The sequence below is a fragment of the Prosopis cineraria genome, unplaced genomic scaffold (assembly GCF_029017545.1).
Source record: "Prosopis cineraria cultivar Desert tree isolate PC_DT_omini unplaced genomic scaffold, ASM2901754v1 PC12, whole genome shotgun sequence".
Lineage (NCBI taxonomy): Eukaryota > Viridiplantae > Streptophyta > Magnoliopsida > Fabales > Fabaceae > Prosopis > Prosopis cineraria.
The window spans coordinates 37,106,200-37,123,183 of NW_026555343.1; the positions used below are offsets into that span (position 1 = coordinate 37,106,200).

A 16,984-nucleotide genomic window follows, 5' to 3' on the forward strand; every position below is an offset into this window, starting at 1 on the left:
ATAATCTTAATTACTTCTTTATCATTGCTTTCTCTTTGAATATATGATTGCATTACTGTATATCTATTGGACATTCTTTCAATTACTCAACTACTTGAAGTCTCTAACAAATTTTGCAGATACTTAATTTATACCAAATAGATTCTGCTTAATTGATCCTCCCCCCCCCTTTTGGTTTATTTCAAATTTAGATGCTTTTCGAATCTTGGCCTTCCATAATCATATTGCAAGTAAAATACGAAAGTGGGTATTAGAAGATGAAAAGAGGAAGAAATAAAGTGAAAGAAAGAAAGAGTGGGACAAATATAATAAAGGGTGTAATAATAATTTAAATCCTAAACTGTAAACTCAAGAACAAATTTGAACCCTACAATCGTGTTGGGTGCATTTTGACCGCTAATCAGTTATACTCGGGACAAGCTTCCCTATACTGTTAACTCCACATTAACGGATATTACTTCAAACATATGTTGCCCACATGTGGAGAAAAAGGGATGTGGTGTTTTTTAAGGGAGATCTCAATGAGGGCCCTCAAAATAAAATTGACAGTATGAAGGGCCCAAAACATTTTGAAACCATTCTATAGGCCCAAGGACCTTAATGACAATTAATTTTGTTGATCTAATTACAAAAATACCCTTGATTTTATTTTTTAAAAAAACAAAAACCCACTGTCACTAGAGTCACCACCTCCAGCGAACAGACCATCGTTGCCACAGAGGCTAAACCTCCGTCACCGATGACTTGACTGTCAAAAAGGAGGGTTGCCACTGAAGCATTAAAACACTTTTAATTATATATAACAAATTATAATATATATATATATATATATGTATGTATGTATGTATATTATAACTTATTTTCAAGCATTTGTATGATTTATTATTCATCATGGATATGTTGTCGTACATATTCAAATAATCACCTATAACAAAGCTTGTTTATACATAAAAATGGGTTAAATGTCAAAAATGTCATGAAATTTTTTCTCCAAGTGCACCTATATCCTAAACTTTTTTTTAAAACATTTTTGCTTCAAAAGTTTTAAAAAGAGAGCATTTTTGCCCAACCGTTAAATATAGAGAACGTTGACCGTTAACTGAAATTTGACTAGAGCATTTTTACAATTTTATTCTCTTTCATTTCTGCATTTTTCAATCTTTGTTTTCATTTGTTTTAAGAAGAAAAGTTAAAGAACTTACTAAAGAAGGAAATCAAAGACTAAACATAGAAGGAACAAGGAAAAAAAATAAAAATATCCTTGATCAAATTTTAATTTAATGGTCAGCATTTTTGATATTAAAAAATAGGATAAAAATGCTATCTTTTTAAAACTTTCAAGGAAAAAATATTTCAAAAAATTTAAGATGCTAAGTGCTTGTGGAGAAAAAATTCTAGAACATTTTTGCCCTTTAGCTCTAAAAAAAATGTCAATTTTTTAAACCTAATTTTTTTTCAAGTTTTTGAACAATTTGTTGTTTCAATATTAACATTTTATCAATATTATTTTAAATAAAAAATTTATATGTTCTAAATTTATTTTTCAAATATTTTCATTAGTTTTGATTATTCATGAATTCATTATTATGCATATCTGAATAATACATAAGCCAATCTGACCTGTTCATATATAAAAAGAGTGCCCATTTGTTAAACCTAACTTTTTTCAAATTTGTTAACAACTTATTGTTTCAAAATTGACATTTTATCAATATTATACTCATGCAATTGGTCTGTCTTTTTTAAATATATAAAATTCAAGGATATTTTTGTAATTGGACTAAAATATTAATTGCCATTAAGGCCTTTAAGCTCACAAAATAGTTTCAGAATATTTGAGCCATGTATAGTATTAATTTGATTTTGAGGACCCTCATTGAGGACCCTCATTGAGATTCTCCCTTTTATTAAACGCTGACATGAGAAGAAGATGAAAGAAGAGGCAATATGGTCGCCGAGCAATTAACCTTGCTAGCTCCTTCCCTTGGGTGAGCTCTTTGATCAGACTGAGTTGCCCCTACCATGGATTTGACAGAGGATGATGAAGTAAGAGCCACAAGGTCCAGCTTGAACGGAAAGCAAAACCTCAAAAAGAAGTATTTCCGGTTCAATCAACATTTCTTAACAAATTGAAGTAAGAATAGCATCCCTTAAGTGAGAAAAGAAGTATCACTCAAATACATATTCTAAGATCCTTGAAAATGGGGCACCCGTAATATTTCACCAAAAAAAAAAAATTAGGATAAATGGATAATAGTGCTCTTGTAACCTCTCAGATCTCAATCACATACCTACGCTTGCTAGTTACAGCTCTCTGATTGTAGTCGTCTTTTGCATCACCATTCGAATCTCTTGTTTCACTTTCTTCTCTTGGATCAATAATATCTACCTCTTGGGACTTTAATGTGCTCCCTCTCGCCATCACTTTCACCGAAATCTGGAACCCCATCAGGCACGTCGCCTTCACTTTCTATTTCCACCTCCCCGTGAATGAGGGAGATCGAGTTCTTGGAAGAGATGAAGAAGGTTCTGCAAGGCCCTGCGTTAATAGAGGCAAAGAGGGGGGAGAGTGATGCCCACAAAATTTTAACGTTAGGATCATGGCAAATCAAGGTGGTCCCACGAAGAATTAAAATGAAGGAAATTAAATACAAATGAAATTTTATTTTCGTCTCACCTAACTTAACCAATCAAAAGTAAAATTTTTATTAAATTAAAAATACATACGAATAAATAAAATAAGTTCAAAGAATATATCTGAGGTAAAATTAGCAATTAAAGAGCATTTTAAGAATTCTAATCCTTTTTTATATTTTGTAATTCAATTTCTTTTAGTTGTTGAGTTTTAATTTAACTTTAAAATCAAGACTTTAATTTAAATTTATGGATCCCTTGGTTACAAAATTCATGATTTAATTATACTATAATATCTCATGCAAGTCCTGATCCAATTATGCCCAAGCCTTGAAGGATTATCTAGAGCTATGGTGTAAATGTGTATCTCAATAGCAAATTACATTAATTCTAATTCTAAGTTGCTTAATAAACAGTCTAATTGAAATTTTCTTTTGTTAAAGGTAAATTCCAAAATACATATATATATTAAAGTTGAACATTCAATAATATGAAAACAAAATAAATCATATTAAGTACTAAAGCATTTATCAAAGTCAATAACTCAAAAGAAATCTACCTATAAAGTATAAAGGTTCAAAGAATTTTTAAGAATAAAACAAAATTGGCCGCTCATCGTTCTAAATATGCAAAATAATTTGATTTCCACATAGAGAATAAAAAGCATAGAGAAGAAGAGGAAAGCTTCACAATATCTTGGCTGTTTCCCTAATCTTCAAGAACACCTCGAAAACCTTGGTTGATGCTCCAGAATAGCCTTCTCACTTTTAGATATAAACTATGATAGTTGGATGGCTGGAGGGGTCTGAGAGGGTTTATTTATAAATTTTCTGTGTTTCTTTGGTCGTGCTGCGAGAGGATGATTTTTTTTTTTTTTTTTTTGGTGCTCAGTTACATCCTTGCGCGATGGGCTTTCCTTCTTAACCTGTCTGAGGGACGGACATGGCTGAAATCAAGGGGATTCTTACACCTTCTTTATGTCCATGCATGGAGATAACTTAGTTTTTCCTTTGTCCGTGAGCGGAGCTGCATATATATTCTTTTTATATTCATTAAATTCATTAAATGAGAATTTTTATATTCTCTTACTTTTAAATTCTATAAAAATGACCAAATAAATGGGTAATATATGGTAATAAATCTATGTAAAATTCCCACTTATCAAAGAGGCATAAGACGGCGACGATCTCCGGCGATCTGCAGAAGGAGAGGATGCGATCCAGAGGACGCCATGGCGGATGAGAATTGTGAACAAATAGATTAGATAGAGAAGGGTAACTAAAGTAAATAGATGGGGGAAAGGGCTCAGAGGCAGGGGAGGACTTTTTTTCAAGGGCCGAGAAGTCAAGACGCGTGGATTTCACGTTCATCATGGTCAACATTTTCTTAATTAACAGTAGGGGAAAGCTTGCCTTAGTCAGGACAATTGTTTAGAAGTGAAAATATATTAAACGTGAGTTTGGGTTTTAAATTATTCATGGGCTTATAATTTATGGACTAAATTATTATTTAACCCTTTAATAAATATTTTAAGGGGTTCACAAGCACACCCTCTAATTGGCACAAGCCAATAGAACAATTAATAATAACAAAACTGCATATATGCATCACCCTCACATTATTATTATTGTCTCATTTAATTGTTAGAAAGAATATGAATAGAATTGATAGAAAAGATCAAAACAAAATAAATTAAGTCACATTTTTCTCCCATAATAAATATGAGAAAACTCAATACTATATACTATAAATTTGGATATCATCTCACATTCCAAAAATTTTATAAATCATAATTTTTAATTTTATGAACTAAAATTATACTTCTCCCTTAAAAATATATGGTTAACATATCTCACTCCACATTTTGATTATTTTATTTTTATTTTTATTTTATTTATTTCATTCTAACAACCAAACATGACCAGTTTCTATTATATCCCATCGATTTACTTCAAAACTTACTCCAAAATTTTGATCTTGTATATATACACAATATTAACAGTTCTCATGGCGGTATAGTATCTATGATATCAAAAACAACTAGTCAGATATTGAGTCAATGTAATTGTATAGAGTCTAAACAAATGATATGGAGGAGAAATATGATAACACCAACAGTGAGCCCAACCAGAGACAATTATGAAGGAGAAGATTTGAATTTTTAAATGTTTTACATGAGTAAAACACATATTTATATTTTTAAATCTCACATAACACAATTAAACATACCATAAAATTCAATGACAATTGAGCATAACAAAATAACAATTTTTTTCAAAAAAAAAATTTGTGGAGATTTAATTATGTTTTGGGGATTGGGATATAATTCTTTAAAAAGAAAAATTTAAAATCTATAAAAAAAAAATCAAGTTATTCATAACTCATGAATAACACGAACAACATGAAGCATGAAGCATGAGGGCAAAGTCTAGCTAGTTCATTTTGATACATAACATAAGCTAATACAGTCGCTTTAATTTCCTCCAAACGAGGACCCACAGTCAATAATAATCGTCTAGATTATACGTGAAAAACAATATTCACATAATTTACATCACTAAATATTTTTACCCTACAAGCCTTAGCCTACAATCATCCATTTATACATAGACATGGGTTTGAAGCTTGAGCACAACCTTGACACCTCTTCAACTCATGTCTGAAATCATACAATTAAGTTCATATACATAAAACACAGGGTAAGTACCAGAGTAGCATATTCTTCAGGGACAAGACACTGTTCACTAATTAAGATTGATATAATTGCAAATATATAATCCGTTGCAAATCACAATATTATACGCTACATATTAAATAAATAGTGTAGCTTGTTCTTTATCTTGCATGTACAGAAAAAAAAATTGTCGATGTTGATTGTAAATACTTGATAAAAACGGCTATTATAATGTTCGAATTTTTATATATATATATATATATATATATATATATTCTCTTCAATTTTTTTTGACAAAATTACGCACATTAATAAAATTTATTGAATATAATTTGAAGTCTCATTTTTTAAATTAAAATATAAATATAAATTTTTAAAAATACCTTTTATCTAATATAATCTTATTTGTGAAATATTGAATAGAGAGAGAAAAGATAATAATACGGAGAAAAGGATAATATTAAAACAAGTATAATTAATGAAACTTTATTTTTATTAAATTATTTTATATATTTTTAAATATTAAAATATCTAGTATATTATAAATTGGGAGAAAAGAAATAATAACCATGCTAAAGCTAACAAGGCTTTAGATGCATCTATATGCCTAACAATTATGCGCATATATACCTAACAATCAAGCTTAATTTTAGACAACGTAATCTCACTTGAATTCAAATTTTTCACAAAATTTTTTGATTGATGGTTACAATTATTCGCGCACGCACACACCTAACAGTTAAGCTTAATTTTAATAAGTTTATTAAAGGTGATATGGAAAAAGTAAACTCATAATCAAACTCCTCCTTTATATAAGCAAAATATAGGTAAAACAAACTTAATTAAGCATAATCAATCTATGCATTAAAATTTGAATATATCTGGGTGAATAATCACAGGACATGCTTAATAATATTATAGCTGATTACCTTTACGGTGACACCTTTGGCGTTCAATTGCCTGATTTGCTGTATTTACCAAAACATCACAGTACAGTTTGGCCTATTGCAAAATCACAAAAATACAAAGTCATTGGGTTTGTTGATTAGCATATTCATAAATGAGAAGAAAAACTAACCAAAAAATTATGAAAATATAGCTATGATGTTCACCACAAATAGAAAATACGTCTTTAAGAAAAATTTTACTCATCATGATACAAAAAACATTCATATGAGTTAATAAACTGAATCACTCAAACAAATATATAAATAAATCTGAAAATCCTCAAAACTAGATTTTAGGTTCCATGTTTAATTATGGGTACTATATTTTCATGGACCAAAAAGGGCGTTAACCCTTTAATTATTCATATAGAATCCGGCCCCATAATTCGTGTGTGTACATATCTAGATCCTGCAAAATTCGGGTCCAGATTTAAAGGCATGTGTACAGTTATACCTTTTGGGAAATAGAGAGTTCTTTTTAAAAGTCAAATTGTTTAAGTAGTTTTTTTTTTTCCTTTCAGAAAGTCTATTTATAATATTTCTAAAATTTTATTTGCCAAAAATTGTTCTGGATTTATTTCTTAAAGTTATTTTTTTAAACTTTTGAATAACTTTCAATTTTATAATAGTAAAAATAAAGCTGATCTGAATTACTTTAATTTTTTAATGTATTAAACATACTTTTTAATATATATATATATATATATATTAATATAAAATTTGTTATAAAAATTAATTTTTACGGACTTCCCACAAATAAAATTTTGATAAATAAATTTTGATAAGTTCAAAATTAAATACACTTAAATTGTTAATTTATTCAAGTATACCTCCATAGGAAATTCAAAAAAAAGGAGGCCCATGTGGCCCTCAACCTCCGTGGATGTGTAAAAAGGAATAGAGCCCTTTGCCAGGTCCTCCAGGAAGAAGACGACGTCGGAGAGCACCCTGATTCCGGTGAACTCCAGCCTGGCGTCCACGTAGGATGACCCCCTCGCCTTCACGTGTCCGTGCACCGACCTCACGTGCCCCAGTTTCTTTCCCCTGTACCCTACCGCCACGTCCACCGACTTGTAGTCCATCGAGTACACGTCGCCGTTGTGCACCTTTACCGTCACCAGCATCGATATATCCACCGTCAGCCGCGGCAGTGTATGCACCTTTATCCGGTTCAGCCTCAGCCGTTCGATCTTTAGCACCGGCTCGGACGGCCAGCATATGTACACGAACCCGAGGAAGAGCACAACTCCCACGGCCCAGATGATGAGGCATCGACGGCGGGTCGGGGAGGCGTTGTAGAGAGGTAAAACGAAGTCGTTTTGGTCTTTCTGGTAAAAAGGAGGAAGGTGGATGTATCGGATGATTGCCTTTGAAACTGCCATGGCTGGAAGTACCTGAAAGCCTGTGATTTCAGAGATGGATAAAAGGGGAATTTATGAAAGTTAAAGTTTTGATTTTTAATAATTCTATGGTGATGAATGAATTATATGAGGAGGGTTTGATTTGCTTTGGATTCTGTTTCGTGAGTTTTTGTTTTTGTGTGGGAAATTGAGGTGGGGGTTTCCTCCTTTGTGATTTACTCTGTTCTAAAGTGTTTGTCTTCCTCCGACCTGTTATTGTTTTCTTTTGCTTCAAGCGTACGTTGGAATGGATATTTGCTGGACGAAGCGAAAATTCCCTTCAACTTAAAATAAAGATTATGTAGTGTTGCAATCAAGCCTAAAATCAAAGTGATCTAAATATTTAATGTCATTGTTTGTCAGCAATATGTTAATCAAGCAAGTTTTACCTGGCTAATAATGATAATTTCTAGTATTCTCTTATAATTTAGTGCGAGTATGATTTTGCAGGACGGTGCCATTGGAAGTTTGAAACAGACTTTTGGGCTCTTTCACCTTGCATTGTGTTTGAGGATAGGTTTTCTATGGGACGGTTCTGTTATGTAGTGGGTGAATTCTCCACGGAGATTGATTGCTTTTATTGATACAACTCTTGGAAGTTTTGTATGAACTAATTTTTGTTTATTACCATGTAGGCAAAAGTTGGAGTCTTGATACAAATTTTGGAGTCACATAAGGAAGGAAAAAATTAAAAAAATAAAGAAGACCGATTTTTCTAGGTTACTTTTGAATTCAGATCCTTTCAATTACTCAATCGGTTAAAATGACGAGTGAAGATAGAAATAGAGCGAAACACTTAACCTAATTTAAAAATTTGGTTGTAAATGTATCGTGATACGGGAAAAAGAGAAACTGAGACATGAATTCAGAAGACTTGCCCGCTTTTCTTTTCAGAATTTCTTTCTTCTCACATTACGATGCAGCAACTGTAGATTTTAAAACTTGTGAGCCCGCCTCTCTATTTTTGTCAATCTTTTCATTTGAGTACCTGTAATTAAGGATAGAAATCTAATGAAGTACTCCCTAGCAAAATCTGATATTAAATGGGGTAGCAATCGGCTAACATTATGACCTTGAAAATTAAATTTGTGTGAGGAGGCAAAAAAAAAAAAAGTATTGATTTCTAAGTACCATACTTCGATATGTAACAATCAGCTTGAACTAATTAGAAGTGAATCTTTGTCATTGTTAACCAAAGATTAAGGGGAAGCTATGAAGCACTCACAATCAATCAAAAAAAAAAAAAAAGAGAACATAATTTGCTCAACTTGTACTGAAAAATAGCCTTGAACAACTATTGCTCGTATTTGAGTTCAGAGATGATTTCCTCCACAACACTTTATTTTCGTCTTCTGCTATAACACAAGGTAAAACGTACTGGAAGTTAGTAGGTCCCACAAGATCCAAAGATGACATTGGCATGCATGAATGCTTTTAGTGGGTAAGAGAACCCAAAAAATGAGTATGGAAGGAGCAATCTCAACGTTTAAGATTTATGAAAACTTTGGTTAACTAACAGTCAAAGCTAAAGAAAACTACCGGTCTTCTCTTTCCCTTGTTCTGCTTCACGTTTCCGAATGACAGTCTCGCTTTTGGTTTCTTTGGTCTACAACCCTCTCCTTCACCGTCCTAGTATCCTTCTTTTGGTCTTGCATAATCTTTTATCAACCTAGCAACATGTCGAAGCCTGGAAATAAGATCATTCAAGCCAAGCTGGTGGGTATGTCTTACCTTAATTATTTCTTAGTATTTTCTGTCTCTCTTATGTATCAGTATTTTTCTTGGATCTCTACCACTGTTCATAATCCCATGTTCGTAGTCCTGAAGTAATCATTATGATATGTTATACTAGCTTCAAAGCCATTGTAGATTTTGATCATGAAAGCCATTTTGGAGTAAAATCTGTATAAAATGATCAGTATTACTGAGTGACTTTACCGAAATGATTTGGTTGTGCAGTAAGCAGAGTAAATCTTTAGATACATCTTTCATAGCACCTCAAGTCTGATTACACAATAAAATCAGAAAAGCGGACGATCTTAGAATACAGAATTTATTGTCATTTACTGTTCAATCATTTCATAGAGCTAAATCCTCCATGATGATGCACCATATTTTCTTTTTCTTGTAGGTTCTTCTTGGGGATATGGGAACTGGCAAGACCAGTTTAGTGTTAAGATTTGTAAAAGGCCAATTCTTTCATAACCAGGTTGGTTCTTCGAAGCTCTCTTCAGATCCAAAGTTTCTTTCTTTACCAATGCTGCAACACTAGTACGCTTTAGTTCAGGAATCTAAGAGCGATCTAATCACAGGAACCAACCATAGGAGCTGCTTTTTTCACTCAAATATTATCACTGTCTGAAGCTACTGTGAAGTTCGACATATGGGACACAGCAGGACAAGAAAGATATCACAGCCTGGCTCCTATGTATTACCGTGGAGCAGCAGCCGCTATCGTTGTGTATGACTTGTCAAGTGTTGTAAGTATGGACTTGTTTAATTTGAATGGATTAAGAAATCATGGTGATTATTTGATTTACTTGTGCTTCTCATGGCGTCAATGATCACTTCAAATCAAAATGTTAAACTGTTAAGTGAAGGTCCAGAAATAGTTTTGGTGTGTTGACATGTCTCTAAAACATGGTCCCCTATAATGCTTGCAGCTTCATTGCAATATGGTTTGAAATCTTTATTTAGATTGATAAAGAACATGTGATGGTTCCTCTAGCTCTGCCCCCCTACGATCATTCGTTTTATGTTGAAAAGGGCCCAAACTTGCCATAGTGATATTGATCAGTCATCCAAATTATGATCTCCAATGTGTATATCAGTACATTCACTCTGAAGAAGAAAAAATGGAAAGAGAAACTGAATCCTGCATGAGTAATCATATGAATTTTAAATTCATTTTTAACTGTAATCAATAATTATATTTCTCTTTTTTCCCCTTCAGGATACATTCGTTCGAGCCAAAAAATGGGTCCGTGAATTGCAAAGGCACGGTAATTCAGCATTTTATTTATCCATGAGTAGTACATGAGTAGTAAACTGATAAGAATTTTAGGGTAATTGACTGCATAAACGCATAGCTGTTTCTAAAATAAAATGTCCTATTCATGAACCTATATCTTATGAGTTACAAATTCATTTCCTTGTTTTGACTGGTGCTTGCTAGACAATAGTATACACGTTTTCTTCTTTCTTTCTTTTCCTGAATGCGATGAAACAATGCAGGTTCTGTATACAAACATTTAGAATATGTCTCTCCTTAGCAAACTAAAACCCCTCTATGTAGGAAGTCAAAAGTTGGTGATGGCATTGGTGGCAAACAAATGTGACTTGGAACAAACAAGAGAGGTTGAATATGAGGTATCATTAATATCTTCTTCCTTCTTTGTTTCTTAACTTACTCTTTATGAACTCATATCCATGATTTTCTCTGCTCTTGTCATTTACCCATTTGAAAACATATCACAATCTAACATTTGTAGACAGATAATTGCAGTCTGTCACAGAATGAATGCAAACATCTTGGTTTCAACTGTTTTATTTCTCGATTTACTTCTCTTTTTATTGGTTATTTTCCCTTTTCTGATTAAACATTATTTCAGGAAGGTGAGCAATTTGCCCTGGAGAATGGAATGTTTTACATGGAAACGTCTGCTTTGACTGCAGAGAACATCAATGAACTTTTCTATGAAATAGGTAAAGTGCTGAAAGTCTTTTAAACAATCAAATCTATTTGATGTGGTGGGATATTAATTTATTTTACTTAAGATTATTCTGTTAATGTTGTTGTTTTTTAATGCTCAATGCAGCAAAGAGACTAGCAAGACTATTGCCCCCAAAACCTACAGGGGTGAATCTCAACGATGTACAAGATAGAAGAAGAAAACTCTTCTGTTGCTCAGCATGAGTGACATCCCTATGTGTATCACCACCATCACCATCACGGTCCCCTCACTTTCATGTGAAATACATCATTTTCTGAATATATTGAACTCCTCCAGAGGAGGTTCTTATTTCTTGTAATTTACTTCTGATTTGGACTCTTGTTCCTGCAGTCTTCTTTCAAGTTATATCATGCATTTTCTAATTGTTCATATAGCTTTCTTTCAGGGTGGAGTCTCTCCACTTCCTTTTCCTCCATTTCCCTCCACTTCCCCCATCCCCACCATTCATTAATTTTTTTATTTAAAAAAGTTGTTTAATAAAAAAATTTTTAAATAAAAAAATTAATGAATGGTGGGGATGGGAGAAGTGGAGGAAAAGGGAGGAAAAAAAGAGAGAGACCCCTGGTCCTTTCTTTCAACGCTAATCCTATTCAAGTCCTCGACCTGCTCTGCTTTATTCAAATCTTAGTCAAGATCCATAAAACTTGGGATGGGCTTTTGTGGCGTTATCTACTAACACCGGAAACTTCTAACCCTCTCAAGATAAAAAATTCACATCCTTTACCGGTGGTGAAGATGACAACAAATGCAATTACTTTTACAGACCGATAAAATATCAATTTGGATAGACAATTTGGACTGAGTTTATTTAACAACAGAACTTTCTTGGCTCATCAATAACGAAAATACCAGGGAAATATTACATGACACACCAAAAAAAAATGTACCCTACTAAGAAATATAAAATAAATTAATACAAAATACACAAACATGTCTCATGATGAGATTGGGCCTGTGTTTAGGTTCTGCGATATAGACCTCAAATCACGGTACATTTTGGAGCATTCAAGAGCAAACTCTGACATGGCCCTAAAGAGCTCTGGCAAGCAACTTTTTAGACTGCCAAGAGATTTTTGCCTCACCTGAAGGTACTGCCTTCTATGGGCATCTTCCTCCTGCTCCAACCTCCTCTGCACTTGCTCAACCAAGAACTGCTTCTCTACAACAATCTCATCAGTAGCATTAATAGATTCTGGCCTGTCTGCATCAGGCTCATCTGGTATTTTCCTCTGAAGGTACTTGTCATGCCAATCTCTAAATTGCCTGGTTTTGCGGGCAAGCTCCTTCCGCAATTCTTCACATTTTCGTTTCAAAGCAATCTCCTCTTGTTGTAGGTGGAAAATAGTTTCTACCATAGCAGCAAAGTTGGACATAGCTGCTCTGGCAAGCTGATCAGGGAGCGTCTCCAGATGGTCATGCCAGGCTTGAATGAGCCCTTGTATAGGGGGATTTCTAACTCTTGGAGGCGAAGAAACCATCTCCTTGAAATTGCTTTCAATAGGTAGGAGATTTAGTTTTAACCAATTGTTTAGGGCCTTTATGTACCCCTTTTGATTGGTTACTAACTTGTCAAACTGCGAACACCACCCTTGCACAACAACCAATAGCTGGTATGTGCGGTCATGATGGTGCTCACTTGTTTCACTTGATGACTGGGAATCCAGAGTTTTCAATAACATCACGACATTATACTGCTTCTCATGGTGATCGTGCATGGTTTTCCACATGGTGGCCATCCTGTAGTGGTGCATCAAGAACCATCAATATTTGCAAAGAAGTCTTCTGTGTGTGCACTTGTTTGTACAGATTTTTCTGGGAACAAGTTGTCATGGGATAACTAAACAAAACAGGTTTCCAGCAAGAAACACGGAACTCTCATTTCTCCTGAACAATTTGTTTTCTTCAAAGATCAATAGAAGGTTGAAATACAATATATGATTTATGACATATTTACTCGATTGACATTAGAGTTGATACCAGTATGATGAGATGAAAGTCAAATATCCACAAAGACTAGAATAAAATTGCATTTTAAAGATGTGGGAAAAAACAAACAGAAGAAACTTGCGATTATGTTACTCTATTAAATAAAAATAAACATGGAAACAGTAGGTAATTTTTAATAACGTTAACTGTTTTCTTAGGGGTGGAAGCTAGTTAAAAATGTCTTAATAACTTTGAATGGAGAGAGTATTATATAAAGTCAGAAACTCAAAATACCAGCTATATATAATTATATTATTCATTCTAATTCAACAGAGTAACTTACCCATCAACAAGATTAACAAGCCTTGGGTACAACTGTTCATCACGTAAACTGGCAATCTCTGAGACCGTTGAATCCAAGGACTGCATGTCTACAATATATCTTGTATGCAGATGGCTGACAGATGCTTTTGCTTTCTCCAGCGCTTCAGTGTTGGTTCCTCTTTTCTTTAGCTTGTTAAGTGAGGCAACTTTTTTTTGGTATTCAAATTTCATAAGTTCACCTGCCTATCAAACAAAACTCAGCCGCAACACTCCGAATAGAACAAGAAATATGCATGACTGAATTATAAACCCAGAACTAACTGAAATTTGGACTGGTCATGGTAGGGATAGGACAAAGAAGACCAAAGTAGAAGAAACTTCGCATAGCAGTGACATGCATTTACGGGTTTATGACAGAATAGTAAGAAGTGATAATATCATGTCACTTCATTCAAGAGTTGTGAATCAACAAACTGCAGAGTGAGTTGTTTAAATTCAAAATGAAAAGATAGCAGGTAAGACTTCAATCAATTTATCAATAAACATTTTATTAGACACATTGTGAAATGGGGCAACTTACCTTAACTTCGTCGTATAGCTTCTTTTCCCACGCTAGCAATTTGTCCAAGATAGTGGCATGAGTTTCATCTTCGTCATAGTCCAAATCATCCGTCCCGTCATCCAGATTTGGCATTCCTTTAAAGGACCGATTCCACGTAATAACTCTCATCACCCTTGCAGAGTGGTCAATGTGCCCTGCACAATTTTTGTTTATTTAAAAGAAAGGTCACAACTCTGTAGGGGATATGTGAAAACAAAAACAATTTGATGAACAAATTGACATGCTGCACGTGCACTTTATTTCTTCGACAGAATTGACGCAAGAATATTTTTTAAGCCATAACGCTTGGATTTTTCAACAAAGATTTCCCTATATATTTATACTTTGATTAAAAAGCATGCTTGCAAAGACCAAATAACTTTAACTTTTGTTCATTTGAAGCCCAGAAACACTTGACAAAGAATTGTCTATGCAGAGCCAAAGCTATCAAGAGAGTTACCTCTATTATCAGCAAAATTGGAGTGATAATGCAGCCGCGTTGCCTCAAGCATCTTCGAAACCTCATGAGCACTTTCTGAAGCCTTTAGAAAATCGTCATCAAGTAGAGTAAATATCTCTATCAAATTGACAGTCGATTTCACAATCCTCTTCCCCTCCGTTGGAACCTGTCCATGCTTTCCCTTATTCAATCCTTTCCCCACCGGCGTCGCCAAAGCAACGGGCGGCTCAGGAGGCTCAGGTGGCTCCACCACTTTCTCCGGCTTAGGTACAGGTGCTGGTTGAGGCTCGGGTACCTCATCCTTCTCATTTCTCATACTCTGTTCAACATCTTCATCCAATCTATTAGGCTTTTCATCAAATGTCGCCTTCTCATTCTCCTCCTTACTTAAGCCATCTTCTTCTTCCCCTCTCAAGCTCGTTCCAGGCACGTTTTCTATTGGAGGAAAGAAGAAATACTCCCAGGTGGAATTCTGTGGAGTCTGATCCGACATCGTGTGAAGATGAGTCTCCACTTGAGGCTCTGGTTTTGACGGTGGAGGCGGCATAGGAGGCCGATCTGCCTCTTCTTCCATCATCTCCTTAGTCCCACTTCTACTATGCCCACTACCACTTCTTCTGCCACTTCCTCTTTTTCTCAAACCACCATTCAAAGACCCTTCATTCTCCATCTCGTTCTCCACTTCCTCAATGATGGGCCCCACCGGGGTCGTCTCCTGCTTGGTGATCTTGATCTCGGGCATAGTTGCAGCGCGCTGAAGAGGAGAAGGGGGGAAATTGGGTAGAGGAGGAGGCGGCAGAGGAATTTCAAACGGCGGTATCGGCGCCACGATAGGAGGATTACTGGGTAGAGCAGCTACGCCAGAAGCCGATTGAGGATTCTGAACCTCACCCTGGACAAAATCGCTCAAGGCCGCACCAGTGTTCTTAAGGTAGGTGGCATAGGAGGTATGCGCAGCCGCGAACGCGTTACGAGCAGATACGGCGTCTTTCATGAACTGTTTGCGTTCTTTGCAGCGAGCGACAGCCTCTTCGTTCTCGATTTTCGATTGTGTGCAGCCCATCTCAAATTCTCAATACCGGAATCTCAGGTTTTGCTCACTAATCATGAAGCTTCAGATGGATTATGGAATTTTGAAGATGAAAGAGAGAGAAAGTTGCAGACTGTGGAGACACAGGCAGACAACAAAACACAGAGAGTGGCAACCTCACGGCGCCGTTTTGCTGTGTGAAAAAGACAGAGACAAATGACAACCGGGCATTTGACGAAGACAGTCTACGAAGAAAATACGTCATAAAATTAGTTTAAAATTAATACGGCATACTTCCCCCGATCCTATTACATGCTGCTAAAAACAAAATTTAATATTTAATATGATATTAATTACTTCTTCATTTAAAAATATTTTTAATCAAATATCATTTCTTAATAAAATAATTATTTATTTTTAATTAAATTTATTTTTTATATTTATTTCTATTAAATAATCCTATAATAAATATAAAGTTATTATGAATAGAGATAATTTAAAAAAAATAATTATTATATATTAAAAGATTAAAACTGTTTTATATTTTTAAATGTTTAACTCTTTAAAAAATATCTTATATTTTTAAATGGAGAAAATATATTTTTTATTACTATCTTTTGTTAAATTCATTAATAATTAAATATTTTTTGACCAAATAACAATTAAAATAATATAATATAAATTTAAAAAATTTACAAATAAGGATATACTTAAAATTAAAATTTTATTATATTTTCAAACAAAGTTAATAATTGAAACATGTCTTCTTGTTCTAGTAAGGTCATTAGATTTATGTTATAATAAGAATTTGAGGGACTATTAATTTTTTTATTACATTAATAATTATTTCATTAGAAAATGTAAAGTATGTTTTGAAAATTTAAATGTTCAAAAAATGTAAGTTATTTTTTAATATTTTAAAATATAATTGATATATTTTTTTTAAAAATACCTTTAATAAATAAATCATCTTATATTTAATTAATTTAAAATAAAATATCATATTAAATAAGGATAAATAAAAAATAATATTAATTTAAAAATAATTAAATATTTTATTAAAAATAAATTTTAATTAAAAATATTTTATTTTTTTAACAGAGAAATGTTAAGTAATAATTTTGACAAAAAAAAAATAAATAATACTCCTTTCGTTTAAAATTATAAAATATTTTTAAGAGTTTATATGTTTAAAAATAAAATATATTTTTAATCTTTTAAAATGTAATTATTATTATTTTAATATTTTTATTA

General features: G+C 33.4%; 3 protein-coding genes across 5 annotated transcripts; 1 reads left to right on the forward strand and 2 right to left on the reverse strand.

The window, feature by feature from the left end:
* Positions 1-2,192: 2,192 nt before the first annotated feature.
* LOC129288112 (uncharacterized) lies at positions 2,193-7,908 on the reverse strand. 2 transcript variants are annotated; one of them, XM_054924489.1, is made up of 3 exons: positions 7,086-7,908; positions 6,238-6,310; positions 2,193-2,539 (listed from the first exon to the last, which is right to left on the reverse strand). In XM_054924489.1, exons 1-3 carry the CDS (start codon positions 7,635-7,637, stop codon positions 2,376-2,378), a joined length of 789 nt encoding a protein of 262 aa, XP_054780464.1. In that variant the 5' UTR covers positions 7,638-7,908; the 3' UTR covers positions 2,193-2,375. The 2 variants fall into 2 exon arrangements, with proteins under 2 accessions (XP_054780464.1, XP_054780466.1); XM_054924491.1 differs by lacking the exon at positions 2,193-2,539 and adding an exon at positions 4,971-5,293.
* Positions 7,909-9,129: 1,221 nt separating this feature from the next.
* Positions 9,130-11,758, forward strand: LOC129288113 (ras-related protein RHN1-like). Of its 2 annotated transcripts, none has more exons than XM_054924493.1 (7): positions 9,130-9,375; positions 9,787-9,864; positions 9,968-10,135; positions 10,609-10,657; positions 10,951-11,024; positions 11,267-11,360; positions 11,474-11,758. In XM_054924493.1, exons 2-7 carry the CDS (start codon positions 9,802-9,804, stop codon positions 11,569-11,571), a joined length of 546 nt encoding a protein of 181 aa, XP_054780468.1. In that variant the 5' UTR covers positions 9,130-9,375; positions 9,787-9,801; the 3' UTR covers positions 11,572-11,758. The 2 variants fall into 2 exon arrangements, with proteins under 2 accessions (XP_054780468.1, XP_054780467.1); XM_054924492.1 differs by having other exon boundaries at positions 9,131-9,371.
* Positions 11,759-12,140: 382 nt separating this feature from the next.
* On the reverse strand, positions 12,141-15,924 carry LOC129288111 (protein ROLLING AND ERECT LEAF 2-like). The gene is made up of 4 exons (XM_054924488.1): positions 14,701-15,924; positions 14,220-14,395; positions 13,659-13,882; positions 12,141-13,126 (listed from the first exon to the last, which is right to left on the reverse strand). The coding sequence occupies exons 1-4, from the start codon at positions 15,761-15,763 to the stop codon at positions 12,325-12,327; spliced, it is 2,265 nt and encodes a 754-aa protein (XP_054780463.1). The 5' UTR covers positions 15,764-15,924; the 3' UTR covers positions 12,141-12,324.
* Between the last annotated feature and the right edge of the window lie 1,060 nt (positions 15,925-16,984).